The 26,928-nt window shown below is 32.4% G+C and overlaps 4 protein-coding genes across 8 annotated transcripts; 2 read left to right on the top strand and 2 right to left on the bottom strand.

Annotated features, from left to right (window-relative positions):
* Window positions 1–1,214: 1,214 nt before the first annotated feature.
* On the bottom strand, window positions 1,215–15,334 carry LOC108326772 (probable calcium-binding protein CML18). Of its 3 annotated transcripts, none has more exons than XM_052873655.1 (2): window positions 14,698–15,334; window positions 1,215–1,231 (listed from the first exon to the last, which is right to left on the bottom strand). In XM_052873655.1, exon 1 carries the CDS (start codon window positions 15,119–15,121, stop codon window positions 14,702–14,704), a length of 420 nt encoding a protein of 139 aa, XP_052729615.1. In that variant the 5' UTR covers window positions 15,122–15,334; the 3' UTR covers window positions 1,215–1,231; window positions 14,698–14,701. The 3 variants fall into 3 exon arrangements, with proteins under 3 accessions (XP_052729615.1, XP_017415815.1, XP_052729614.1); XM_017560326.2 differs by lacking the exon at window positions 1,215–1,231 and adding an exon at window positions 12,806–13,017; XM_052873654.1 differs by lacking the exon at window positions 1,215–1,231 and adding an exon at window positions 12,806–13,014.
* LOC108326771 (uncharacterized) lies at window positions 9,567–13,302 on the top strand. Of its 3 annotated transcripts, none has more exons than XM_052873652.1 (5): window positions 9,567–9,678; window positions 10,955–11,023; window positions 11,130–11,247; window positions 11,323–11,478; window positions 12,888–13,302. In XM_052873652.1, exons 2-5 carry the CDS (start codon window positions 11,016–11,018, stop codon window positions 13,080–13,082), a joined length of 477 nt encoding a protein of 158 aa, XP_052729612.1. In that variant the 5' UTR covers window positions 9,567–9,678; window positions 10,955–11,015; the 3' UTR covers window positions 13,083–13,302. The 3 variants fall into 3 exon arrangements, with proteins under 3 accessions (XP_052729612.1, XP_052729613.1, XP_017415813.1); XM_052873653.1 differs by having other exon boundaries at window positions 9,574–9,674; XM_017560324.2 differs by having other exon boundaries at window positions 9,577–9,678; window positions 11,326–11,478.
* A 5,337-nt stretch (window positions 15,335–20,671) lies between the features above and the next one.
* Window positions 20,672–20,987, top strand: LOC108328853 (polcalcin Che a 3). The gene has a single exon (XM_017562738.2). The coding sequence runs from the start codon at window positions 20,722–20,724 to the stop codon at window positions 20,977–20,979; it is 258 nt and encodes an 85-aa protein (XP_017418227.1). The 5' UTR covers window positions 20,672–20,721; the 3' UTR covers window positions 20,980–20,987.
* Window positions 20,988–21,839: 852 nt separating this feature from the next.
* On the bottom strand, window positions 21,840–25,160 carry LOC108327744 (probable serine/threonine-protein kinase PBL7). Its single transcript, XM_017561437.2, has 6 exons — window positions 24,335–25,160; window positions 23,728–23,985; window positions 23,479–23,642; window positions 23,292–23,371; window positions 23,029–23,176; window positions 21,840–22,439 (listed from the first exon to the last, which is right to left on the bottom strand). Exons 1-6 carry the CDS (start codon window positions 24,873–24,875, stop codon window positions 22,086–22,088), a joined length of 1,545 nt encoding a protein of 514 aa, XP_017416926.1. The 5' UTR covers window positions 24,876–25,160; the 3' UTR covers window positions 21,840–22,085.
* Window positions 25,161–26,928: the final 1,768 nt, after the last annotated feature.

The raw sequence follows: 26,928 nt of genomic DNA, 5'->3' as shown, positions 1-26,928 counted from the left end.
ATATATATATATATATATATATATATATATATATTACTACTTAAATTAAAATATATATTGGCCAAAGCCATTTGTTTATGTTAGTTTAAAATTAAAAAAATTACAATATTTGATTTAACAATATTTTTAAGATTTTATTAAACTAAACAAATATATATTCTTTTATTATGAAATATATATTTTTATTATACTAATGTCATTTTCTGAAATATGTTTTGGTATTTTAAAAACTGAAGTCCAAAGAAAACCAATCCGAAACCATACAATATTTTGGGTGGAAGATGGATCCAAGAGAGAGAAGGGGAGAAAAGGTGAGAAACATTGAAAAAAAAGTCGTGTGTCAGTCTCCCGTTAGCCACGTCAGCACATTTTTAACGGTGTTAGTTTTTGAGGACTAAAACCAAAGTTTCGAAAAGAATGAGGACCAAATTGTACCTTACTTTGAAAGAGAGACGAAAACCAGAAACGGCCAATAGTTTAGGGACTAAAAACATATTTAACCCAAATATTTATCATTTAAATCATATTATATATTTACATCATTCAAAAAACATATTTGAATATAAAAACTGTAATGTTTTAAGTTATGCTAATTTCTAATTTAATATTTTTAAGTTAAACTAAACATTTTTAGATATATAATATAACAAAAATTCAAAAAGTGGGTAAAAGACTGGCTTACCGATTCCCTCAATGGAATAATGGGTTGACAACTAAATAAACATGTAAAAACTATTATCTCGCACCAAATTGAAAGTGAAATAGTTTATTAGAGCCAATTTAATTTATTACCTCTAACGCTCCATAATTTTATGAATAAAAATTTGAATATTTTATTGGTAAAGGTAATAAGATATAGTTTTAGTATATTTTTAAAGATACACATGAACATTTAAAGAAAATTTTTGTTTCATTATCTAACAGAAGAGTGAGGGTGAGATGATTTTAGTTTAACTAGTTTACATGACTTCAAATATTGATATTTTGTATTAATAGACCTTGTATATATATACAATGGAGTTTACAATAATTTATAATGAAAAAATTGGTGTTATCCACATAAGTGAGGGCAATTAATTCTAAATCACCAGTGAATGGATTGGATGGTTTGTAATGTGTGGACTATATAAGCTGAGCAGCAATCTGAAGCCAATTTGTATGCAGTGGGTCCTTGCTTTAAACTTGAGTGTGTCTACCTTAAATTTGTTCTCACACACTTTCTCTCAATGTCCTTTTTCAAATGACCAAGTTGATGCCAAGACATGCGAAAAAAAAAACATCATTATTGGTCCCACACACTCAAATGCAATGAGTGAGGATTCATTTAGTCACTGCTTTTCTATTGTAACATATACATTTCTTCAATAATCTTGAGATACTATTATCCACTGATAGTGTAGTTTTTTTGGACACATTTAAATTGGGCTCCTATGCATTCCACTATTGTTGGGCCGTTGGCCTGTCATGGACGTAACCTAACAATCTCTTCATGAATATGACAACTATATCATCCCCACTTTCATGCTCCCTTCTTTACTTTCTTTGTTTCCTACACCTCACTTTCAACTTCCGGAAAGGCCATGTACACTCCCGGAGTTATCTTTCCGGACATCACATCAACCCTTATTTCGGAATCAGTTTTTCGATAATAATTACCTAATGGAATTTATTTTCCAGACCCTTTATAAATGATTTCCGATACTAATCACCATAATCATGACTACTGCAGTGTTTTTATATATTCAGATGGACATTAGTACTAGTTTGAATAGGAGAATGCAACATAAGAAAATTTGTGTCTTAACCATTTTCAAAGTTTTAATTGGACCATACAAAATACTTCCTTGACATCTAGCTTTCCTTAGTTAAAGATCATCTTATTTCTTTTGCTTCCATATTCTCCAAATGATTGATATCCAAAGTATTTTTCAAGCCATATTCTTTTTTCCATTCAATTCAAATAGGTTAAAATATTGAAAGTGATACTTAGGTTGATTATGGTGTATTTTGTTCACAACAAACATGTCTCAAACTTTGTGAGTTATTTTACAGCAGATGAATAGATGACTACAAGTTTCTTCTTTGTCATTGCATAACAAATATGTAATGTTAATTACTTCCCCATACTAGCTAACTTGGTACCTTATCTAACAAAATGTTGTGCAATTGATAAAGTTTTTATTCTCCAAAAAGGTAGTGAACATATCAATATCTTCCCCACTATAATTTTTTTACATTTTCATATATGCAAATTTATCTGTATATACTCCTATGTCTTCTTCTTTCCAAACACAGGTATCCTGAAATTACTTATCAAATGATATACTTGCTATCTCTTGTAGTAATATTTGTTCTTTGATTCTTTCTCACTCAAATCTCTCTTTTCTCCATGCCAAACATCATTCATTCCCATCACTATTCGACTTTAATTCCTCAATTATTTTTTCTTTATCTTTTTGAAATCCCATATAACCCAGGGAACTCATTGCATAGTGGTATTTCACCCAGCCAATTATGTTGGGAAACAGCGGTACTTGTTCCCTCCTCTGTGAACCCCAAAATGGGCACTATGCGGAAGCGTAAAAAATGAAAGTGTAGGTAAAGAGAAAATTAACACTGGAAATTTTAACGTGGAAAATCCTCTCGGAAAAAACCACGGGACCTAGTCCAGAAAAATATCTCCACTATGAAAGTAGGATTACAGTGTTTCTCTCACTCTCTGAGGATCTCTCAATAAATCTCACCCTCTCGGATGGTATACAAAATTCTCTGTATCACACACTCACAAAATAGACTCTCTCTATTTTTCTCTCACACAATTGTGGCTTCACTTCTCTCTCACGTTCCCTTCTTCTCCTATGGTTTCTCACTCAAAAAATTTGAGTGGCTTCTCTGTTGGTGTGTTTTGCACGCTGCTTTGCTTCTCAATTTATGAAGCAAAGAAGTGCAAGAGTCCAAATAGAAGGTTGGTGGCTTGGAGCATTTTACGGAAGTGAGTGGTGCTTTTGGGTGAAGGTGGCAGACAAAAGCAAATGCTTTCCATCATATTTTGTTTTATTCAACAAAACTCCCCCATAAAACAAAAATGGGTCTTCCATCCCTTCATCCCATCTTTGCATCTTGACTTAGTTGGAAGGTACCATGACACCAGCACCTTGACAACAATCTTCAACCTTCTTGGTTGGTACCGATTTAGTCATCATGTCAGACCAATTCAAGTCTGTATGGATTTTCTCTATCTTCAATTTCTTCTCATCCAGCGCTTCTCGTATCCAGTGATACCGCACGTCGATATGCTTCGAGCGTGAATGGAACATGGGGTTCTTGGTTAGATGGATGGTACTTTGATTATCACAATTCACCACATAATCATCTTGATCATGTCCTAATTCACTTAGGAAATTCTTCATCCATAGCATCTCTTTAGAGGCTTCAGTCACCGCTACATACTCTGCTTCAGCAGTAGACAATGTCACACATTTTTGTAGCTTTGACTGCCAAGAAACAGCTCCCCCTGCAAAAGTAATCAGATAACCTGATGTTGACTTCCTTGAATCGACATCTCCAGCCATATCTGAGTCTGAATATCCGATTAGCTTTAGATTTCCATTGCCAAAACACAAGCTTCTTTTGGCAGATCCTCTTAGATACCTTAGTATCCATTTAACAGCTTCCCAATGCTCTTTTCCTGGATTCGACAGGAATCTGCTCACAACTCCTACAGCATAGCCAATATCTGGTCTTGTACAAACCATTGCATACATAAGGCTACCCACGGCAGAAGAGTAGGGTACCTTGCTCATTTCTTCTTTTTCTTCTTCATTCTTTGGACATTGCGACTTGCTGAGTTTGAAATGTCCAGCGATTGGAACACGAGCAGATTTGGCATTGTGCATGTTGAACCTTTTGAGAATCTTCTCAATATAATCTTCTTGAGATACCCATAGCATTCTTCTAGAACGATCTCTGGAGATTTTCATTCCAAGTATCTTCTTCACTGCACCCAGGTCTTTCATGGCAAAAGACTTGCTCAATGCCTTCTTGAGAGCAGTTATTTTAATTTTGTCCTTCCCTACAATCAACATATCATCAACATACAAGAGAAGTATGATGGACTCACCATTTTCATAATGCTTCACAAACACGCAATGGTCTGCGGAGGTCTTCTTGAAATTATGTTGGATCATGAAGGAATCAAATTTCTTGTACCATTGTCTTGGAGCTTGCTTCAGACCATAGAGACTTTTCTTCAGACGACACACCAAGTGTTCTTTGCCTGGTTCTTCAAAACCCTCTGGTTGCTTCATGTAAATTTCTTCCTCTAAGTCTCCATGTAAGAATGTTGTTTTGACGTCCAGTTGTTCAATCTCCAAGTCTAGTGTTGCTGCCAGACCGAGAATCGCTCTAATGGATGTCATCTTCACTACTGGTGAGAAAATTTCATCAAAGTCTATTCCTTTCTTCTGGTTGCATCCCTTCACGACAATTCGTGCTTTGTACCTTGGGCTTGGATTGTTCTCTTCATTCTTGAGCTTGAACACCCATTTGTTCTGCAATGCTCTCCTTTCTTTTGGTAGTTCTACCAAATCATAAGTCTCATTTTCCTTTAAGGATTGCATCTCTTCTTCCATGGCTTGCAACCATTTGCCTTTGTCTTCCGTCTCCATTGCTTCTACAAAGCTTTGAGGTTCACCTTCATCAGTAAAATTAACATATTCATCTGAAAAATACCTTCTTGACGGTTGCTTCTGTCTTGTTGATCGTCTCAATTGGGGTTCTTGCGGAGCATCCTCAATTGGTTGATCTTCTTCCGTCAGATTAGGTTGATCTTCTTCCGTCAGATTAGGTTGATCAGGTTCTTCAGCCATTTCATCAAGTTGTAACTCCTGAACTGTCTCAGCTTGTCGAGTCTCTCCCCCTAAGTTGTTCATGACAATAGGGCTTTGATCTCTTATCACCTTAAATGTTGGTTTCTCCACTTTCTTGATGTCTTGGATCTTCTGATCTTCAAAGAACACCACATCTCTGCTTCGAACAATCTTTCTGTTTGCAGGATCCCATAATCTGAAACCAAATTCATCTCTTGGAGAACCAAGGTATATGCACTCTTTCGCCTTAGCATCGAGCTTTGCTCTTTCATCTTTCGGAATGTGAACTGATGCCTTACATCCGAAGACTTTCAAGTTGCGATATGAGGCCTTTTTACCAGACCATACTTCTTCTGGGATCTTACCATTCAATGGTCTTGATGGTGATAAGTTGATCAATTGAGTTGCTGTTAGCACTGCCTCCCCCCAGAATGTCTTGGGAAGTTTTGCGTGAGACAACATGCTTCTGACCTTCTCGGCAATCGTTCTGTTGAATCTTTCAGCCACACCGTTCATTTGAGGTGTTTTGGGAGGTACTTTCTCATGTCTGATCCCATGAGTCTTGCAATAGTGCTCGAATGGACCTCTGTACTCTCCACCATTATCACTTCTCAAGCATTTCAACTTTCTACCAGTTTCACGTTCAACATAGGCGTGAAACTCCTTGAAGATTCGTAGAACTTCGTCTTTTCTCTTCAATGGATAGACCCACAATTTTCTGGAGTGGTCATCAATGAAGGTAACAAAATATTGAGCACCACCAAGGGACTTTTCAGATGTTGAACAAACATCTGAGTGTACAAGATCCAAAATATGCTCTTTTCTTCTTCCACTTTCAGATCTACGGAAGGACACTCTACGCTGCTTACCTGCTAGGCAGTCTTCACATAATTCAAGTGGTTGTCCTTTTATACTCTGGAGATGATCTTTCGCAAGGATCTCTAATCCTTTCTCGCTCATGTGGCCCAGTCTTTTGTGCCACAACTCCTTACTTTCTTCTTGAGCAACATTCGTCTCTCCTTTGTATATTTTTCCTTGCATGCAGTACAAGGAGCCTTCCTTCTTGCCTCGAGCAACAATCATGCTTCCTCGGCTAAGTTTCCATTTTTCATCTCCAAATTGGTTGTTCATTCCAGCATCATCTAGCTTGCCAACTGAGATAAGGTTTAGACGCATCTCTGGTACATGTCTTACCTCCTTCAGCACAAGTTTGTTTCCATTTTCTGTTGTCAAAGTCACTTCTCCTATGCCCACAATTTTGCTTGTGACATGATTTCCCATCTTCACTGTTCCAAAATCTCCTTTTTGATAGGATGAGAAGAATCCCTCATGAGGAGTAACATGGAAAGATGCTCCGGTATCTACTATCCAAGTGCAATCATCAAAAGCAATATTTAGTGATAAGGAACACATTCTCATCATTTGATACCACCGCTGTTGTAGTCTTTTCCTCCAACTTCTTTTTGGGATCTACCATATCAGGGTGTACAGTTCCATTCTTCTGATCTCTCTTCAGGAATCTACATTCTGGCTTCTTGTGACCATCTTTTCCACAATAAAAGCATGTCAGACCTTTGGAACGAGACTTGAATCTTCCTCGTGACTTTTCACGTTTTCCTTTGCTTCTGTTTTCACTCCTTCCTCTATTCTCAACAACATTGGCTTTTGAGTGACTACTCGATCCCCTTTCTTTCCTTCTGGATTCTTCATTCAGTAAACTGTCTGTGATGTTATCCAGACTGAGCTTTCCATCTGGTGCTGAGTTACTGAGAGTGACCACCAACGTGTCCCAACTCTCCGGTAGAGAACTAAGGAGTAGAAGAGCTTGTAGCTCGTCATCAATCTTCATATCCGCCTTCATTAATTGATTCACAATACCTTTGAAGGTGTTGAGGTGCTCGATCATATTCTGGTCGTCAGTGTACTCCAACTTTACGAGTCGTCTGACTAGGTGAGCTTTGTTCCTGGGAGTCTTCTTTTGAATCATTGATTCAAGCTTTGTCCATAACTCATACGCATTGGTATAAGTCGATACATGCTCAAAGAGACTTCTGTCGATGTATTTCCGAATCATAGCCACTGTTTTACGATTCAGAATCTCCCAGTCTTTTTCGGCCTTCCCTTCCGGAATTTCCGAATTTGTGATCGGCTCATACAAATCCTTGCAGTATAGATGATCTTCCATCATCGGCTTCCAGTAGGAATAATTATCCGCAGTTAGCTTGAACATGTCTCCTTCCATCTTGAGTTTCACAGGACCGTGACTTTTCGAACCGGTAGCTCTGATACCACTGTTGGGAAACAGCGGTACTTGTTCCCTCCTCTGTGAACCCCAAAATGGGCACTATGCGGAAGCGTAAAAAATGAAAGTGTAGGTAAAGAGAAAATTAACACTGGAAATTTTAACGTGGAAAATCCTCTCGGAAAAAACCACGGGACCTAGTCCAGAAAAATATCTCCACTATGAAAGTAGGATTACAGTGTTTCTCTCACTCTCTGAGGATCTCTCAATAAATCTCACCCTCTCGGATGGTATACAAAATTCTCTGTATCACACACTCACAAAATAGACTCTCTCTATTTTTCTCTCACACAATTGTGGCTTCACTTCTCTCTCACGTTCCCTTCTTCTCCTATGGTTTCTCACTCAAAAAATTTGAGTGGCTTCTCTGTTGGTGTGTTTTGCACGCTGCTTTGCTTCTCAATTTATGAAGCAAAGAAGTGCAAGAGTCCAAATAGAAGGTTGGTGGCTTGGAGCATTTTACGGAAGTGAGTGGTGCTTTTGGGTGAAGGTGGCAGACAAAAGCAAATGCTTTCCATCATATTTTGTTTTATTCAACAAATTATCCTCCCAGAATTTTATGTTATTATCTAATCCAACTTTCCACACAACATTATTATCTAACCAATTATCTTTTTGCCCTTCCCCCACATACCTTGCACAAATCTCTCCACCACCAAGATTCATATATTTTGTTTCTATTACCATTTAGGCTTATCCAAGAATCATACTTAGACTTTAAAATATCTTTCCATAACCTTTATTCCTTTATCTCTATTTAGTTATTAAAGTTATATTAAACTGTTACATATCTTTGATCCGTATTCCTCCTTTTTCCTTTGGTTTGCACAATTTCTCCCACAATCTTTCTATCCCTTTGTTCCCAACTCTATCGAAAGTTTGTTTGTATTTTTCTTATTTGCTTACATTAGGGCTTTAAAGAAAGAAAAGTAATAAAGTGTTGTAATAACATATTTAATCAGACATATTTTACCCTATGAATGAAGAAGCTTACCCTTCCACTTTGCTAATTTACTCTTAATTTTATTCATTACATTTTACAAAAATTCTTCTATCCTTGAATTTTCTCCAATAATTACACTTAAGTATTTGAATAGAACTTTCAATTCAATATAATCAAAAACCTTTTTAATACATCATTCTCTATTTTGAAAGTTTTTATCTTAGTTTTGTGAAAATTGACCTTTAAATCCAAAGCTAGCTCGAAACACTTTGGCATACTTTCTATAACCATACTATTTTGTTGTTTAGCCTCACATACAAATAATGTATCATCGACACTCTGTAAGATGTTCACTTCATTAACTAAAAAATCTCATAAATTTTTTTTCATAAAAAGTAATTCTTAATTAAACAATTACGATTAAACAAAGTCTTTCTCTATTTCGGATTCAAGGCACACATTCAGTATAATCTTCTTAAAATATATTCTTCCATTGTGATTTTATATTTTTTCCTACATAAAGGTAAAATTATCTCTATTTAATTTTCACAAATAGAAATACAGAATTATTCTATTTGATACTTTTTGGAATCTAAATTTCAAAACACATTGTATTTGATATCAAACTTCAAAGTTTAAATAAACTCATAAAAGTTCTCTTTACTCGTAAGGTTTGTAAAGTGGATTCTTAAATCCCTATCATACGAGTTTACTTTATATATACTTTTTTTTTATAAATATCCACATAATTCAAATATCTTATATCAAAACCTATTTTTTCTTTTATCATTTATACTTCCACTTTTAACTTTTAATACATGAAAATATACTTGATATGTTATCAATATGAATTAAATAAATTTCTATTTCATTTACAAAATTAAAAAAATTATATTATACAATTATTAAATTACTAAAAATAATTCATAATTCTTGATTATAAAAGTTAATGAAAAGAATTATATTATAAATAATATAATATATTCTTTTTGTGAAGTGGTAAAGTTAATTATGTTTTAACTTCCTGAATTTTTTTTATCTATTAAGTTTTCAATAAATTTTTATTTTTTGACTAAGTCTTTATTATTATTATTTTTTAATTAAATGATATAATTATTAAATGGTTGACCTAGTTGTCACCTGCTTTATAATTTTATAATTTTGTTAATAATTTTATAAAATTATAATATAATAGTTTTATAAATTTAAAATGGTATAATTTTATACTTTCACAATTTAAATAGGTGACAATTTGACTTATACCAAGTTATTTATTCCGTAATCATATTATCTAATTAATAAAAAAAATTAAGAATAAAATTTCAATTAAAAAATATAAATTTATTAAGTATAGATCAAAATAAGTAATTAAGGACTTTATTAAAAAATTCCAAATTCATCCTCACTTCGAACCTAATCAAGCTTAAAATCAATAAAAATCTCACCCACCCACACTTAAAATAAAACAGTGCAGGGGAATAGTGGCCTCCCTTTCTCTTCTTAACCTAGGGCACGACGGCCACCGAGAGATCGGTCTGTGACTCAACATCGAACGGTTCTAGTAAGTGAGTTTTCTTCACTCAGCATATCAAACTACTGTCGTTTTAGGTTTTAAAAATTCTTCTCTTCGATCGCCAATTTGGTTGCAACGATACCGATTCTACTGACTTTACATCAAAATCAAGTTTGTTTGTTTGTAGAAACTTAAACTCGTCCGATTGTTCACTTTCCCTTCATATATAGCAAGCATTTGCTCACTGATGGTTACTTATATAATGAGAGTGTTGTAAGTGAGAAGTAGTTGATCTTCCACACTACTTTTTATTAAGTTTTTTAAATTTATTGTGATATGTGTGACCCACTTGTTACTTACCAATTACTCACCCAACAGTTCATTACCCACTGTTATTTTGGTTTTGCTTTTAATCTTTTTTTTTTCCTCTTCTTGCCTTCTGCATGGGAAAAAGATTGCTAATTCTATATATGTAATTAAACAAATAGTTTAAACTACTTCCACTCATTCTATTATATACTCAGCTAGCCAACACACAATAATATTCAGGATCCTTTGTCAAAATAAAGGAATAATTTTTTTCTGTTCCACTCAAGGTAAGTTTGATTAAGTCATTTGTTGTTTTATGATTTGGATGTAGTGTCTAACGTAAACTTTGTCTGAAATTTCAACATTGGCAAATTGGTGTAAGAATAACTACCAAACAACTAGAAGAGTAAATGAAAAGAAATTTGGCAATGCTCATTCAAATTTCATAAGTTACAGAGAATTTCAGCTCATGACAGGGCAGGCCTATGCATCTTAAATATAAGAACACATATAAAAACATTTAAGAATTCACTCCTAATCTAATGGATTCAGCTTTAGGGTAAGTTGTTCCGTGACAGCATAGATATCTATTTCTTTCGTTGCCTCTACTTAGTTTTCTGTCTTTGTTGCCTCTTTTACTGGCACTATTTTTGATTCACATTTCTTTTCACTTGTACCATTTAAAGTAATGATCTTCCATTACTTGCTAAATACTTATCCAGTTATACATGCCCAAAACTCGTTACAACTAAACACCTTGTTTATATAAAACCAGTAACAAAGTTTTTTGCTACCCATGTTTAGTAAGAATTGAACTGGCAAAGAAATTATTTGAGATTCTGCATTGGTTCAATATTTGAACATTGCTATTTCTTTAGTAGGACAAACTACACTAACTCAATTTTGTTGCTTCTAATGCCCACCCCACCCAAATTTTGCCCTAAGTTAAAATTGTATTAAGATGTAATTTTTGATAATTCAATTATTTAATTTTGTGTTTATTTGTTGCTTTATTGCAGAAGCAAAGGAGAAACTTCCTTTTTATTATTTCCTTCTCTATCTCTCTCTAGTGTCTCACAAATGAAGATGTATGATTCCTCCAGTGTTTTTTGTTTTCGAATTAATACACTATTTCTAATTGAACCTTTCTCTTATCTATTGGCATATGGATGATGTTTATTAACTTTTTTATAGTTTAGAGGCCAATGCTGGTGCACTCACAAATTTTGAGGTCCTTGATTTCTTACGAACTAAAGGAGCTTCAAAGGATCCAACAAGGGTTATTGCCAAAGTAGCTCAGTCTGAATACAAGGTTAGGTTTGCTTTTTTTTAATAGATGACAATATTTTTTAAGTTCTATTGGTAGATGAATCTCCTGCATATCTAGCAGGTTTATGATTATTTGGTTGACACTGCTGCCTCTGATCAAACAAGAGAGAGCATCAACGAGTTTTTGACTAGTATTAAACAGCATGATCTAGCAAAAGCCGAGGTTCTGAACATATTAAACACTAGGCCAGCTTCTGAAGTTGAATTATTCCCTGTAAGTATCAAAATTTTAATTTTTCTACTTATTTTACACTAAACCACATAGTTAGAAGTTATTAGCTCTGCAATGTGTTTCTGTTATTTGCCTTCAGCTTTGAAATATGAGGTATGAAGTGTTGAATTTTAACTTTTAAGCTGTGATGTAACTTGTCAACTCTAGCATATAAGCAACAAACAATTCTGACAATTAATAGGTATTGTAGCATTATTCCTATTTTTTCTTGTCATATATAATCTGCTCTGATAATATCAAAATATAGTTTCTAAGAAAACTGTTATTCGGAAGGTCAGCCATTTTGGAGACATGTCCCTGCATGATTAATAGCACAGAATGATAGAAAAGAAAGAGTAGTTAGTTGATCCTTAATTCACGTCTTAGGTGTAATAAGCCATAGAATTTTGAATGATTTGTTAACCATTTGTATTTTGTTATGAATTCCCGAATTTCTTTTCTAGGGAGTCCTGTGAGCGGGAGACAATTAGACTTATAAATGCCTGTCAATGAGTTTTAGAAGGTGAACCATATTGATAAGTGAGGGGCTGCCTTGTGAGCTATTGAAGTCATAGGTTCATATTAGAAACATACTCTTCATTCTCCATTTATGAGGATAAGGCTGCATAATGCACTGGGTCGCCTTTGGTTTGAATACATCAGTTAGTGGTCATGGGCTAATCCTGATGGACCAAATCTACAAGATTCAATCTTTTCAGTTTTTAAATCTCTCTGTTTTGTTACCTTAGTGAACTTTTACTTACCACAAACTTTGCTCATTTAAGGGGATGATGGAGTATATTATTATACATTTTTAACTTATTATACACTATAATTTCTATTTAGATGACAGCATAAAATATTTTTACATTTATAGAATATAGTCAGTGTTGCTATACCTATTATTTTTTTGTTTAAAAATTACTCCTTCGTTAAGAAAAATTTACTTGGGGAGAGGGTTTAATGTTGATGGTTAAAAATACATGAAAGACGAAACATGTTTAATTTATTTTGTAGAGATTGAAATCAAAATCCAACATTTTTGAAGGACTAAACCTTTTTAGCCCTGTAACTGATTATCATATTTTTGTCAAATTTGCTTTGGGATATTTAAATTCCTGATTAATTGTGTTTGCGCAAGGAGTGAGCAGGTTGGACTCATCAGGTTTGGAAGTCTCCCATTTTCTAGTGGTCATAATTTTAAGCCAAAAAATTAAAGGGTTGTGTTATGCTTGATAATAATTTTCTGCCACGAGAGTATTGTTATCTCTAATTCTAAAACTCGAGTTCTGCATTCTTGGTAGGACTTGAATTTGGGACTCTGATAATGTGGTTTAAGATATTTAAAGTCTATTTCAATAGGTGCCCCTACGAAACTGTAATTAAACAGTTTGTTCACTTTGATTACACAGATCATAGAGAGTTGTGAGGGGCGTCTTCCAGATGAAGAGGTGACCGAAATAGTAGAGCTGGTGACAAGAACATTGCCGCCACCTCCCAGTATGAAGCAGGAAGAAATCACCAAGGTTGACGAAGAAACTGCTACATTAAAAAATGAAAACGATGAGGTTATTGAAGATCCCACGGACACAAGACAAGACAACTAATTGGGTGCTATTCATATAAAGTTGCATCTTAATTTTATGTACAATTATTACATAATTGTTTTTGTTATCTCTTTTTTATCATATTATATAATGTATAAATTTATCACTTTTACTTTTTGCTAGGTGTATATTAAAAATTAATTTTTTTTATTACATGAATACTTTCTACAATCTATTAACTTTTTGCTTGAAAATCTCATCTCCAGATGGCTTGTTGAAATTCTCATGTGTATTTCATTTTTTTATTTACTTAAAATACATTAATAATATAAATATTTTTTTATAATCATTCGATTATAGATTATACTGAATAGCGCGTGATAATATTTTGACAATAATTGCTTTTAAAATCTTATCTAGAATGATTTTAATTAGTTTATGGAAGCCATTTTTTATTTTTTATTTTTAGCTTGTATTATTTTCAAACAACTGAATTAACTTATATTACTCTAATTTAATAATAATCTTGAGCTTGAATTGGGAACATAAAATTGTATTAGATATACTAGATTTTAATTTTTTTTACATTAAAATAATATAATTATAAAAATATATGTAATTTAAAAAAAGTAATATTAAAAAGCCTTAAAATAATACAATTTAGAAAATATATAATTTTTATAAAAATCATGTTAAAAAAATGATATTTACTTTAAAAAATATTTAATTAGTTTGAAATAAAGAAAAGTAGTTTAATTATTTAATTTATTAAATAAGTAAATTATTTTTTATTTATTAAAAAGTAACAATCGAATTAAAATATAAAACACTAAAGAAAGTTATTAAATAATAAATCTCGTAACATGAAAATAAAATCTTACCATCTATATTTTTTAGTTGGATTGAAGAATCATCATCTATTACCTATATAATATTAAGTCGATTGAAAACATATATTGTCGTAAAAATACTAGAATGTTTGTTGAGCCTTTAATTAGTTGTCCGATTATTTTAGGCTAACCAGACTGCTAGTATTTTCTTCCATAGACAATATAATTGGATCGTTGTACGATTGTCAAATTTTAAACAAGGATTTGATTTTGGATCGTTCCTGTATAATGTAGGTAAACTAAACTATTATTTTAGTCTTGAAAACTGTAATTTACGGTCATTTGTGTGTCATCTAAGTCCATAGAAGTATTCCTCACAAATGAGTTCTCAAAAGTGTTAAATAAAAGAAGTTCTTGAAGATATAATTTACGCGTTAATTTAGCTTTGATGCTAAGATAATGCTTGCAGTAACTTACATATGTTAACAGTTATTTTTATTCGTCAACTTAATCGTTTACTGATATATGTTTTCACTTTAATAGACAGACATATATTAGTTTGAATGGACCTCATTTTAGAATATTTAAGTGTCACATGGATTATATTTTCAGAAACTTTTGATGAATTAGTCACTATCTATCCTTTAGAGAAATTATTAAAACCGTTCTTGGATTGTGAGAGTAAAATCTGTTTATAGTAAGTAGTGAACAGTAAAAGGAATGTTTTTTTCTTCTTTCCCATTAATTCCACATCTTAATTAAATTTCAACACCACACGCTACATTTGCGATAAACACAATAATTGTAAAATGCATGTCATTCATTTACTTACATAAATGACTTACTAAACTACGAGCGCGTCATCATCTTCTTGAACTCCTCGAAATTCACGCTGCCGTCGCCGTCGGCATCCACGTTTCCGATCATTCTCCGGCAGTCACTGAGGGAGCACTTCTCCCCCAGCCTCCGCATCACGGAGTGCAGCTCCTTCGCCGAGATCAGCCCGTTCTTGTCCAGATCGTACAGCTCGAACGCCTCCCGGAGCTCCCTCCCGTCGCCGCCACCGCCGCCGCAGTGGAACTCCCCGAACTCCTTCAAATCAATGTAGCCGTCGCCGTTGCGGTCGAGCTCGGCCATCATGCGTCGCACCTCTTCCATGGTCGTTTTCGATCCCAGCGCCGCCATCAACTCCCTCAGCTCCGCGGACGAGATCTTCCCGTCGCCGTTCTTGTCGAACTTGTTGAAGATCTTGCGCACCTCGTCGTCCATGGCGACACCGAGAGAGAAAAAAAAACGAAAACCAGAAAACTGAAGATTTTGGGGTTGGGTGAGTTCCGCTCCGCTGGTTGCGGTGACTCACTCGCGCTTTATAGAAAGCGCGGTTATGCGATTGGATGAGTCAGGCAAACGCGTTAAGAAGTTGTGAAAGAAAGGAAGTGTGAGCCAAACGCGGTATTGTTGAGTGTGGCAGAAGCGGTGAGGTAGTTAGTTAATTGAAAGCGAAGGAAGGTTTTATCAACCACAAGAAGTTGGAACGCGTGGCATCTCCTCGTGGAGTGCACGAGAATCAATATATCATGTCCTTATCATGTTTGATAGAATTTCTGCCCTACAAAAGTTGTTTCTAATAATTTACAAACGTACTTATTTTTAATTAATTACTTATGTGAAATTATAGAACAGGACATATTGACGGTGATGATGCGTGGTCACATGGTGACATAGTGACGTAGTGATAGAAGAGAAGAGAAGAGAAGGATATGGTCCACATACTCACACATCACATGCCATCATATGTGATAAAAGTGACCTTACTCATGAAATGTTTATTCATTTGGCGCCAACTAATTAATGGACTTTCTTTGGCAGATGCACCTGTCTTTTGCCTACTCATTTCTTCAAAGGAAGAAACAACTTTTACTATGAACAACATTTCTTTCTTTTTCTTTGTAAAAGAAGACAAAGGTAAAATAAAGTGTCACTGTGTTTAGTTTAGTTTAATTTAGGTAGCGAATTTTAAAATTCAGTGTAATTATTTTTGGGTTACTAAGGTGAGACTGATGGTATCGATCCAGTTTGATGGTTAACAAACACTATCCCATTATAAAGTTGATTTTTAGTGGGCTTTCTTTCCAAATAAAATTTCCATAATTGGTGACAAAGATTAAAATCCATGATATGCGGATGTTGCAGTGAACTAAATATTATTGAAAACAATGGGGAGTTGTTGCTGTTGTTTTGTTAATTGTGGCATGAATTGAGGTTGTCTTTGATAACAGTGTTTTGAAACATGTCTTATTTGCTTGCAGTTGTCATTGAAGTGAAGGGGTTTAAGGTGGATGGATGCTTTGACAACACTGGCATCCCTGTTTCTATGGCGACGACAACATTATCACAAATAGCTGTACAATAATTACACTTTTCATTTTGTCGCATATTCAGCTCAAATTATCAACAAACCTTTTACGCAATCTACTTCAAAGTTGAGTAACGCAAAATAATTTGCTGGACTTGACTAAAGTAAGTTTACCGTGTGTCCGTTCTCTCAAATCCGCACAGTCAGCCATTAATTAAATGATTTAACTCTATGATCGATGATTGGTGGGTTGAACTTTTTAGCTCATCATTTTGGATCGAGTTCCTTTGATGAATTATTCTCAATCAAACTTTTTTAGATTGAGTTTCTCATAACTAATTACTTTACACAAAATTTCTTTGATAGACTATTATAGGATGATTTTGAGATACGTACACATAACATGACATGAATGTATCAATCGCTAACCAATCAATCATCACTTTATTTAAAAGATATATAAAGTTATTATTATAATATAATTTTTTTTTTAAATATTAAATTGTTATTATAATATAAACATATAATTATAAAATTTATTGTGTGATTTTCGTTTTCGTTATATATAATAGGTTTGAATACATTTTTTAATAAATACAAACATTAAGGTAGAAAAAGATATATTTATTATTTTATGGTTATTAGAATGATCATCTAAAATCAAGAGTATATAAGATTTAAAGGTGACCGTGAAATTTATAAATATATATATTAAATGAGTAAGTACTAAACTTGAGTGAGAAAAAAGGTAACTAAATAAATTTGAAGGAGTGACGAGTAAGAGGTAAGTGGAGCTTACATTCTTTTATTTTTATTTTTTTGTTTTCTTTTCTTGTCTTTTTATTTGTATGTGATATAGTATTTTATATAAATCTAATTTGTGGAGTAGATGTTATTTAGTATGATTATGATGACATGTTAATGTGTTCTGTTTTGGAAACATAAATAAATGTTTGTGTGTGGTGACTAGAGAAAGGTTGTGAATGATAACTTTGTGTAGTTATATCAAATGTAAACTTTGGCATGAAAGTTTTTAAAGAGTGTGGTAGGAAGTAACACCAATATACTTTGTCTAAAAAGTTATGAATGAGATTGATAGAAAGTGGATCCAATCTTTAAGACTTGAACAAAATGGAAAGGTACCCTATGTGTAAGGCTTGAGGAAAGTAGAAATGGTAATTGCTTTAATGGTGAATATTGGTAAACTACGTACCAGAGTTACAAATCGATTATTGACGTGTAGTTGTATAAATTACATTAATGACATATTTTATATAGTTATATTAGAAGAAATTTGAAATAGTCTTTTAGTATTAAATTTTTTTAAATAAAGTTTACAGTGGTTAAACAATATTTTTTTATTAAAATTTTCAATAAAATAAATATTTTATTTTATTTTAAATTAAGTAATTTATCTTAATTATAAATTGCTAAAAATTGGGGTTTTGCAAACATATGCTTCCCTCGTCAATGGTATTTGCTTTCTTAGTATAATTTTGCAAGGTTACTGTCACTACCAGTCATACCAAAGCAGGCACAAAGGTGATGAACAGTTTATTAATGTTTCAACTGTAAACTCTTCGTACGAAGGTATAATGGAAAAATTTATCCCAAATTTCATTGTGTCTTCTGTTGGTTGAAACAGATGTTCTCGTTCTTGTTCCATTACCTCGAATCTCATCTTCTCTACTCTAATGACAAAATTTTGACAATTTCATTCAGAGTTTTTTCTTTAAAAATTCATTTATGAATTTGACACATTAAATCAAAATAAGAAAGTTGAATACCTATATGAAGGAAATTTGTAAACTAATTACATTAAGGTGTTTTGGATCAAAGTTATTTGTTGATCCCTTGTCTTCCAGAAAATTGGCTAAAATCATTATTATGATATTTTTTTCCAAACACTTAATTTAGAGTATTTCCAGAACTGAATGAAGAGATATTTTGACATTTCAAAAGGTATAAATATAAACGACAAGGTGCAAAAGAGAAATTAGAGGGCTCGCCAACCCAAACCCAAATACCTATTTCAAAAGTTATATAACATAAATTACAACTGTATATATGTAAATAATTAATTTAGGTAATTTATAAATATATAACTTACATACGAGTATATTTATACTTAAAAAAAATTAACTCTAGTGAAATTATATATATATATATATATATATATATATATATATATATATATATATATATATATATATATATATATATAATTGTTAATAGTTTATTGGTCGGTGAGTATCCCATTATTTTATGGACCCAAGTTTTATACCGGTAAAACTTGATTTATTTTGAAACACGATTTATTTCATTATTTAATAATCAACCCATTTTAACAACTTTTTTGAACTTGTGAAGGAATTATTTCCTCACTAATCCAATTTTTTTAATCTGTTTTTTGAGACAATAATTTTACGAGGAACAACTGCAACATAGCTGGGGAGTAACTCGATAATTTTTTTTTCTTAACATTAGTTTCTCCTTTTTAGTTATTGTAGATGTTGGTGAGGAGGAACCTTTTCTATTGGTAAAATTTTCTAATTTTGTATCGGATTAATGACATAGCTTTTTGTAATTAAGAAAAATCTGTTTTTGTGACGGAATAACAAGAAAGATGCATGGCTTTATGAAATCTTAGTTCATTAACTACGAATAAGTTACAAAATTTTTCCTTTTGCCATTTCTCTCAATAAGTAGAAAGGTTATTGAAAAGTATTTGCCTCACGAATTCCATCATAAATAAATGAATTTCTTATAATTAATGAATACGGAGTCACCTCGTTTAATGGAAGAAAAATTAGTTTTTTTTTTTAAATAAAAATCTAGAGTTGAAAAAACCTGTTATCATCATTATTTACTTTTTCTAAAATAATAGAAAATCATGTTTCTTTTGAGAAAGTTTTTAATAATTTTTTTTTTCACAAATAGTACAAATTTAAGTTTCACAAATCAATATAAATTTGAGTTTTATTTTTCATTGTATTTTTCTTAACACTATTTTTTTCTCTTCAGCTAGAATATTGGGTTTGAGACTAACATAGGAGTTTCTTCGTGATGAAACAACTCTATCTATTACATTAACTATTTCCTGGCATAAGTTAGACTAAACCAAGTTATAATCTAATTGTAACATTCAACTATAACATTATTCAACAGGAAATATTTGTGTTTTAATTATGAGGTTATAACCTTTAACCTAATCCTCTTAATCCAAAAGTTGTCATTAAAATTAGTTATTTGTCCTAGTAATTAGGTCGATCATACATGTATTACAAAAAATTTAAGAATATTTACTTAATATCTTTAATTTAAAATATTTTTTTAGAAAAATAATTTTTAAATATTATTTATATATAGAGAAATAAAGAGAGAGGAAACATGTAAATAAAATAAAAGAGAAGCTCCTCCACATATAATCAAGTAATAATGCTTGTGAAGTAAAAAAAAATTGTTTTAATTATGAAAAATAACTTAACATAATAATAAAAGTTTAATCTAACAACTAGTATTGATCATCTCAGATAAATATGACTTAAAATGGGAGAAGGTCTTCACTTTTAGAAAAGTTATTCTGTTGTAGAACCGTGATGCAAATGAAAGGTCACCATGAATACTTGTGGTTAAAAAATCACATTCAAGGTATATTATTGTGAAAGAGATTCATATTTAAGATAAATTATTTTAAAGCTTTTATTTGAAAATGAGAAAACGATATCACAAATTGCATAGTACAAGCATTTTAATATGACAATTTTGTTTTCTTTTTATTTCCCCTTCCTTGTCAAATAAAATATAGACACTTTAATTCCACAAAAATTAACAAAAGAGGAGGATGGGGGTTGGCCATTCCAAGTATTATCAATTTATCATGTATAATGCATGCAAGTAGTACGTAATAATTGTTAATGATTAGGGTGTGGATTAGTTCTCTATTGTGTTTCTCAAATAAGATAGATACAATTTTAAACAATCCCATATTTCATCTCCTTGTTTGGAAGAAATTTTGGAGGAATCTACATAAATGAAGGTCAATAAAGAAATTTTACAATGTTGGATATAACCTCCAATGTTTTGTCAGACCAAGGTTTCAAAACCTATTCTTCTTTTGCTAATTATGGTTTGTTACTTCGAGGACACAGGATAAAGCAAATCCCTGAAGAGGGACCATGCATGTAGGACTGTGAGACATGTCATTTGACAAAGTGACCAAATATAGCAAAACATTTTCAACCATTCTATAAAAGATCATGTACTTCCATTCATATTTGAAAAAAAAAATGATTTTGGCCAAGTTTGGTAAACAAATTGTGAATTGTGTTATCTTTGTTAATTAGGCCTTAACTGTCAATAATAAGTAAACCCCATCAACTAAATATGGCATAATCTTATCCAGATTGTTTAAAAGCCAATCTCTTAGGCCTTTAACCCCAATCTCCGTTTTAAGTGTAACACCAAAACCAGAAGAAACTCATTCTTTTACGTACAATACAAACATTCCACAATGGCCGAAGATGATCCTCAAGATGTAGCTGATAGGGAACGAATTTTCAAGCATTTTGATTCCAATGGTGATGGGCAAATCTCTTCACAAGAGCTTGGTGAAGCCCTTAAAGCACTCGGATCTGTTACCCCAGATGAAGTTCAACGGATGATGGATGAAATTGACACAGATGGTGATGGCTTCATTTCTCATCAAGAGTTCACAGATTTTGCACGAGCCAACAGTGGTCTAATTAGGGATGTAGCCAAGATTTTCTAAGTTTTTCCCATTCAACAATATTTACATCACAATTATTGTCCATGTGTGTTCATCATTTTTATATACGATGTAACAATGGTAGGTTCATGATGTTAACCTCTTTGGGGGTTAGTTTATGGAGTCGTATGGCCTAATGCTTTTGTTGTATAGTCATGTCTTGGGATAAACTTAATGTGACTGTTTTTCGGATGTTCATTATTATAAGGGAAGGTCATTGACATTAAGTTAGAGGCAGTTGAGATGCTCTATTCTCAATAAGAAACACCAGAAGTTATGTAAATCAAAATCTTAATCCTTTAAGGTTGCAACGAGACGCAGACAAAAGATAAATAAATGTACAGAGCTATATATATATATATATATATATATATATATATATATATATATATATATATATATATATATATATATATAAACATCAAACTATATATGTAAAATAGAAAATAAAATAACCCTATTCTAAAATTAAATTTATTGTTTAAAAAGTATCTTTACTTTATACATTGAGTGTTCATCTTCGTCTATTCTTAATGTATTCCCTGTGTGTCCTTTTATTCTTTTACTTGTTGAGGGGCATTATGAATTAGGTGGGGGAGAAGTAGAACAGGGTCTTCTCAAAATGGAAACTCCACAACACGCCCTTCATTTCAATGAAGGCTTTTTAACATCCAACAGAAGAAAACCTTTCTCTTCACTATCATATTAATGTAACCAATTTTGCTAATAACTATGTTAGAGAACCTATGGCAGTTGAATATCTTCTAGTTTTACTAATAACTAAAATATGTTCGACAACCTCAATAACCAAACACCTGCAACGAAATGATACAAAAACATATTTATGAGAAAGAAAGCTTTAAATGAAATTGAAAATCATAAATTTCCCCACATGAATTGAACATGATTCACAACATGAATGAAAATCTATTAGGTTACCCTTTGTGAAAAGGGAAAGGGAAAGGGAAAAGGAAGGTATCTACACACAATCTTCATCTAAGCTCCTATTTCTATTTACAATTTTAACTCGCTCACATCTAATCTTTAGCACTCTTAGTCACAATCATAACAAAAAGTAAAAGGTTATTGAAGAGTTGTCAACATATGTTTTATCGACCATAGAGATAGTCATCATCCTCAAACTCTGCAACTCCTAGCATAGCTAAAGCCAAGTGACTTTTCATCTCATTATTTGTTTGTTGTAACTGAGAATAACAATCAATCACGCATCCATTTCCAAGAAAACTGGATTTCTTTCTTCTGGATAAAAGAGGCTCTTCTTCACCCTTCAGTATTGCAATAATCTCACGTATGCCAGGTCTCCGAGATTCTTCATTAGTAACACAGGCAGCTGCTGCTTCAATCATTCTACCCATTTGATTTGAGAATCTCAGACTGCACTTGAGTTGAGGATCAAGCAACTCTTCAATGGCACCTTTCCCTTTCTGTAGAAAAGGTTTGGCCTGGAAATGAATTTTGGATTGGACATGTGTTAACAAGACCATATCAATTCCATATTACTGTTCTTAACTTAACTGCAGTGCCGTAATTACTCGCACAAATGTGGTCATAAATGTGAAACTTTCGTGGAACCTTTCCACTATAAAGGAAAACATAATTCACTGTGGACACTTCAATGTAAATGAATAAACTCCCTAATTCCATTCATCCACCAAGAAGAAGATATTAATTAAAGTATATATCTGAACTATCAAGATGCATTACAAATCTAGCTGTAATGTTTTATAGCTTAAATCTACGTCAAGTAAGTTTGATTACAGAAGCAGATAAAATAAACAATGTTGAACTAAATTTTGTGTTGTATAGGAGTACACATTAGGTACATAATGTTCTGTAACCTAGAAGCAATGAACTAAGGTGAAATTGGTGTTATTGATTTATTGCTTTGATATACAAAAAAGATGCAGTAGGTTAAGCTAAAGAAGATTTTTGCTACGATCAATCATATATACACACAAGAGGAATAAATTCCACCATCATGATATCATAAAAAAAGAAGGCAATTTCGCAAGAATTAATGCAATAACTCACCCATAACACCAAGTTTTCTTCTCCTGAAGGTCTTCTTGCCTCAATTGGCTTCCGGCCAGTAATGAGTTCCAGTAAAACCACTCCAAAAGCATATACATCAGTCTTATCCGATACTTTCCCATGTTGGAAATACTCAGGAGCCAAATATCTGTAGGGAAAGCAGAGGCATAGAAGTTTTATTTTCAGCTAATCTTAACATGAAAAGAAATTATACACACGAATAATATTTTTGAAGAATCAAGATAAAAGACTGAAGTTTGTACCCAAATGTTCCTTTGACGGTTTTGCAAAGGAAAGGAACTGAAGGTGCAGAAGTCCATGTAGCTAATCCGAAATCACATAGCTACAATTTAACAAAAACAATCAGAATGACATGCATGAGCTCCATAGGAGACAGATTCTACATTACATAACAAAGGTCTACGATTGATTCACGAGAAAATGTCCCACCTTGGGAGTCTTCCTTGAAGAAAGCAGAATGTTTGAGGGCTTAATATCTCTATGCACAACACATCTTTCAGTCCCACTATGCAGATAAGCCACAGCTTCAGCAATCCCAATTGCAACTTTGTACCTCACAGACCAAGGAAGAGGTGAACTACCCTTCTTCCTTCCTGCAAAAAAGACATGTCAGAATCAGTGAAATTCAATTCAAAACCTCACAAAAGAAAAAGCAGGTAAATTCTGAGAAATTAATACCATGCAAGTGGCGCTCCAGACTGCCCCCTGAGACATACTTGTACACCAAAAACAGACCCTCCTCGGGATCAATACAAAAACCCACAAGGGGAACGACATTTGAACTGTGAAGAGAACTAGCAATCATCAATTCTCTGCAGAAGGCCTTGGCAGATTCCTTGTCTTCCTTGTCCAACCGTTTGATTGCCACAGCAGTCCTCAAAAGGCCAACTCTCCCCCTAAAAACACAGCTTAATGCCCCTCTCCCCAATACCCTCCCTACATACACCATAACATAGAAACAAATCATGATCTCACACAAACCAATCAACTTTCATAAAAGAACAATAAAAAACATTCAAAGCATATATATAAAAAAAGGTTAATAATGTCTTTAATACATGAAAAAATTCCCCAATTTCAACTTTAGTCTTGACTTTTAAGATGAATAGTTTCTTCGCTATATTTTTTTATACTACTCAAACTTTAGTTCTAAAACATTAACACTCTCTCCACCACAATTTAGGTATTTTGAAAAACATACAGAAATTAAAACCAAAATTTAGTACTTTTTACCAGGACTAAAGTGTTTATTAACCAAAATAAGAGGAAGAAAAAAATAACTTACCCTTGGAGAAATTCCTAGTAGCAGAGAGAATTTCACCATAGCAGAACCTGATCAAGGAGTGAGCCACAGGGGATATGCTCTTCTCCAAGGACTCCATTCTCCTCCATTTGATTTCCTTGGCGCGAGATTCACTCACCCCATTGTCCAAATTAACCATCAAAACGGTCGCAGCACTGGAAGAACTCATGTTGAGGGACTCCAACTCAACCTGAGAACAGAAACTGAACCTGAAAGAGGAGTGAACCGATTGAGGGTCAGCATTGGACAATTCTGCTCCACACCCACCAGACTCCGCGAGCAACCAAGCCTTGTTGTGTTCCAAATTCGTCTTCTTGCCATCGCCCAGTCCCCTCTCGGAGCCCCTCCGGCGCCGGGAAGGGTTGGCCACACAGGCAAGACCGAATTCCCAGATCATTTTTCTGAGCAAGGTTCTGAATTTGAGCTTGTTGTAGTCACAGTAGTGATCTACAACTAAGGGGGAAGAGGTTTGTGCATTGGAAAGGTCCCTGGAATCAGTGCAGGGTCCTTGGGATAAACCCATTATGAAATAGATCCCAACAACAAGCACAGAAACCCAGAAAAGCAAAATGGGGTAGAGAGAAAGAAAAAGAGAGAAAGAAAAAAGAGGAAGCAATGAAAAATAAAAAATTGAAGCGAAAAAGGTTAAGGGTGCTTTGCTTGTGGGGTGAGGGAGAATTTTTAAAAGATGGAGAAATGGAAAGGAGGCATGGTGGCTGTGAGTATAAATAATTGGATTTAAAGTAATGCTGCTGCCTGCTACTGCAGAGTCGGAGAAGGTCAAAAAATATTGAAACACCCCTCAGTCACACCAATCTTCTTTTCTTCTTCTTCCTTTTAGTAGTTTCTGCAAGAATTAATTAAATATAAATTATTTTAAGAGTAATTTAAATAATTACTCTTTATTCTCATTGCAACTAATAAAATTATTTCTTAGAAAGATTATTTAATAATAAATAAAGACTAACTCTTTTAGTTTCATTCCTTTTTAAGGTTTAATTCAATGCATCTTATAATGAAAAGATGCATAGAGAGAGGTAAATTAACATATGTGAGCTTATTATTTGTGGTAATTTGATTCTATAATTAAAAGATATAGGGTGGAATCTTATAAATAATAATAGTTAGCATTATAATTAAATGTAACGTAAAGTATTTAATAGATAATAATAAAATAATAATAATATTAAATAATCATTAAGGTATTGTATTGGGTAGGTTAGGAAAGGGAATCGTGTGTTTTGAAGGACTGAAGAAGACGGGGAACCCACAGAAGGACAGCATCCTTTAGTTGTTAGGGACACGACTCTAATGAAGTTAGAATAATCTTTTCACATGAAGTTCCTGTTCTTTAACTTATCTAAGAATAATAATAATACTTACTCATTTATTATTATTTTTTCTCATATGCAATTTTTAAAACTAGACTGAATATGCAGCGTTTGGTTTAATTTATTTAACAAATTATTTTCTTAAAATAAATAATTTTCTCGCAAATGTGTAAATAACTCTAATTTATGTTCAAATATTTTTCTTTCAATGCATTGTAAAAAATCTTTATAATTATTAGAATCTATTCATTACCATATTTCATGTTTTGGATTTATTAGAAATTAACTTTTATATTGTAATGTCACCATGTAACTGTTATAGCATTGAATAATATCAAGAAAAAATCAATTACTCGTCTTTCAATTATTTTTAATAAACAGGTTGAATAATACCATATTAGTTGTATTTTAAAATATTTTTAGCGATGAATTGTATAAATACGTATTCATATATTTAGTAAATTCCCTTTTTAGTTGATATTTTTTTGTTAATATTACTTCACAATAAATATTTTATTAACCTTTCTATAATTATTACATGATAAAACTTAATTATTTAATTTTTTTTCTATGTTGTTTTTTATTTATCCTTTCAAATAAATTGAAAATAAGTTTATTCAAAAGGATATTAAGAATATATTGGAAACATAACAAAAATACAGTAGCATTTATTGAAATAAGAGCGTTAAGAACATTGACCAACAGTTACCGAAAAATATTATTGATTTGTTTTACCATAATTATAATAAAAAAATTTATTATTAAAATCAATATTCTCGTACCTCCATACCAGCTTAAAAAAAAAATCAGCTGTTTCTAGATAAAACAAAAAGGACGCTATTTTAAAAAGTTTCAGCTGTTTTTGGACAAAAAGAAAATTAATAGTTTCAATTATATGTTTAGAATAACAGTTGAAATTTGTAAACGAAAATATAATATATGTTTAGAATAACTGTTTACTATATTTTTTTAACATTTTTTCTTTCCAATCTTATATGTACATTTTCATTTTATAGAACTGTTTTTTATTATATCCAAATAAAATAATTATCTTAAACTTTCCTTTTTAATAAATTTGTAGTTATAAAAACTAATTATATTAGAATTAATCATGAATATATAATTTAATTTTTGACAGTTATACTGAGGTTATTTTGGAATAATATAATGCACGTGGAGTTGGAGTATTATGCGAGAAGAAAGACGATTGCTATTAATTAATCAATAATTAAGATTTTGCCTTTT

This window comes from Vigna angularis, chromosome 2 (assembly GCF_016808095.1).
Source record: "Vigna angularis cultivar LongXiaoDou No.4 chromosome 2, ASM1680809v1, whole genome shotgun sequence".
NCBI classification, from domain to species: Eukaryota; Viridiplantae; Streptophyta; class Magnoliopsida; order Fabales; family Fabaceae; genus Vigna; species Vigna angularis.
This window is presented reverse-complemented; position numbering and strand designations above follow the sequence as displayed.

What these genes read in the sequence shown, in the direction of transcription:
- LOC108326771 (XM_052873652.1), top strand. An exon ending in TAGCTCAGTCTGAATACAAG is followed by an intron (nt 11,248 to 11,322) that starts GTTAGGTTTGCT and finishes CTGCATATCTAG; the next exon opens with CAGGTTTATGATTATTTGGT. An exon ending in CTGAAGTTGAATTATTCCCT is followed by an intron (nt 11,479 to 12,887) that starts GTAAGTATCAAA and finishes TTGATTACACAG; the next exon opens with ATCATAGAGAGTTGTGAGGG.
- LOC108327744 (XM_017561437.2), bottom strand. Translation starts at nt 24,875, where the DNA reads ATGGGTTTATCCCAAGGACCCTGCACTGATTCCAGGGACCTTTCCAAT. An exon ending in TACTAGGAATTTCTCCAAGG is followed by an intron (nt 23,986 to 24,334) that starts GTAAGTTATTTT and finishes TGGTGTATGTAG; the next exon opens with GGAGGGTATTGGGGAGAGGG. An exon ending in CTTCAAGGAAGACTCCCAAG is followed by an intron (nt 23,372 to 23,478) that starts GTGGGACATTTT and finishes GTTAAATTGTAG; the next exon opens with CTATGTGATTTCGGATTAGC.
- LOC108326772 (XM_052873655.1), bottom strand. Translation starts at nt 15,121, where the DNA reads ATGGACGACGAGGTGCGCAAGATCTTCAACAAGTTCGACAAGAACGGC.
- LOC108328853 (XM_017562738.2), top strand. Translation starts at nt 20,722, where the DNA reads ATGGCCGAAGATGATCCTCAAGATGTAGCTGATAGGGAACGAATTTTC.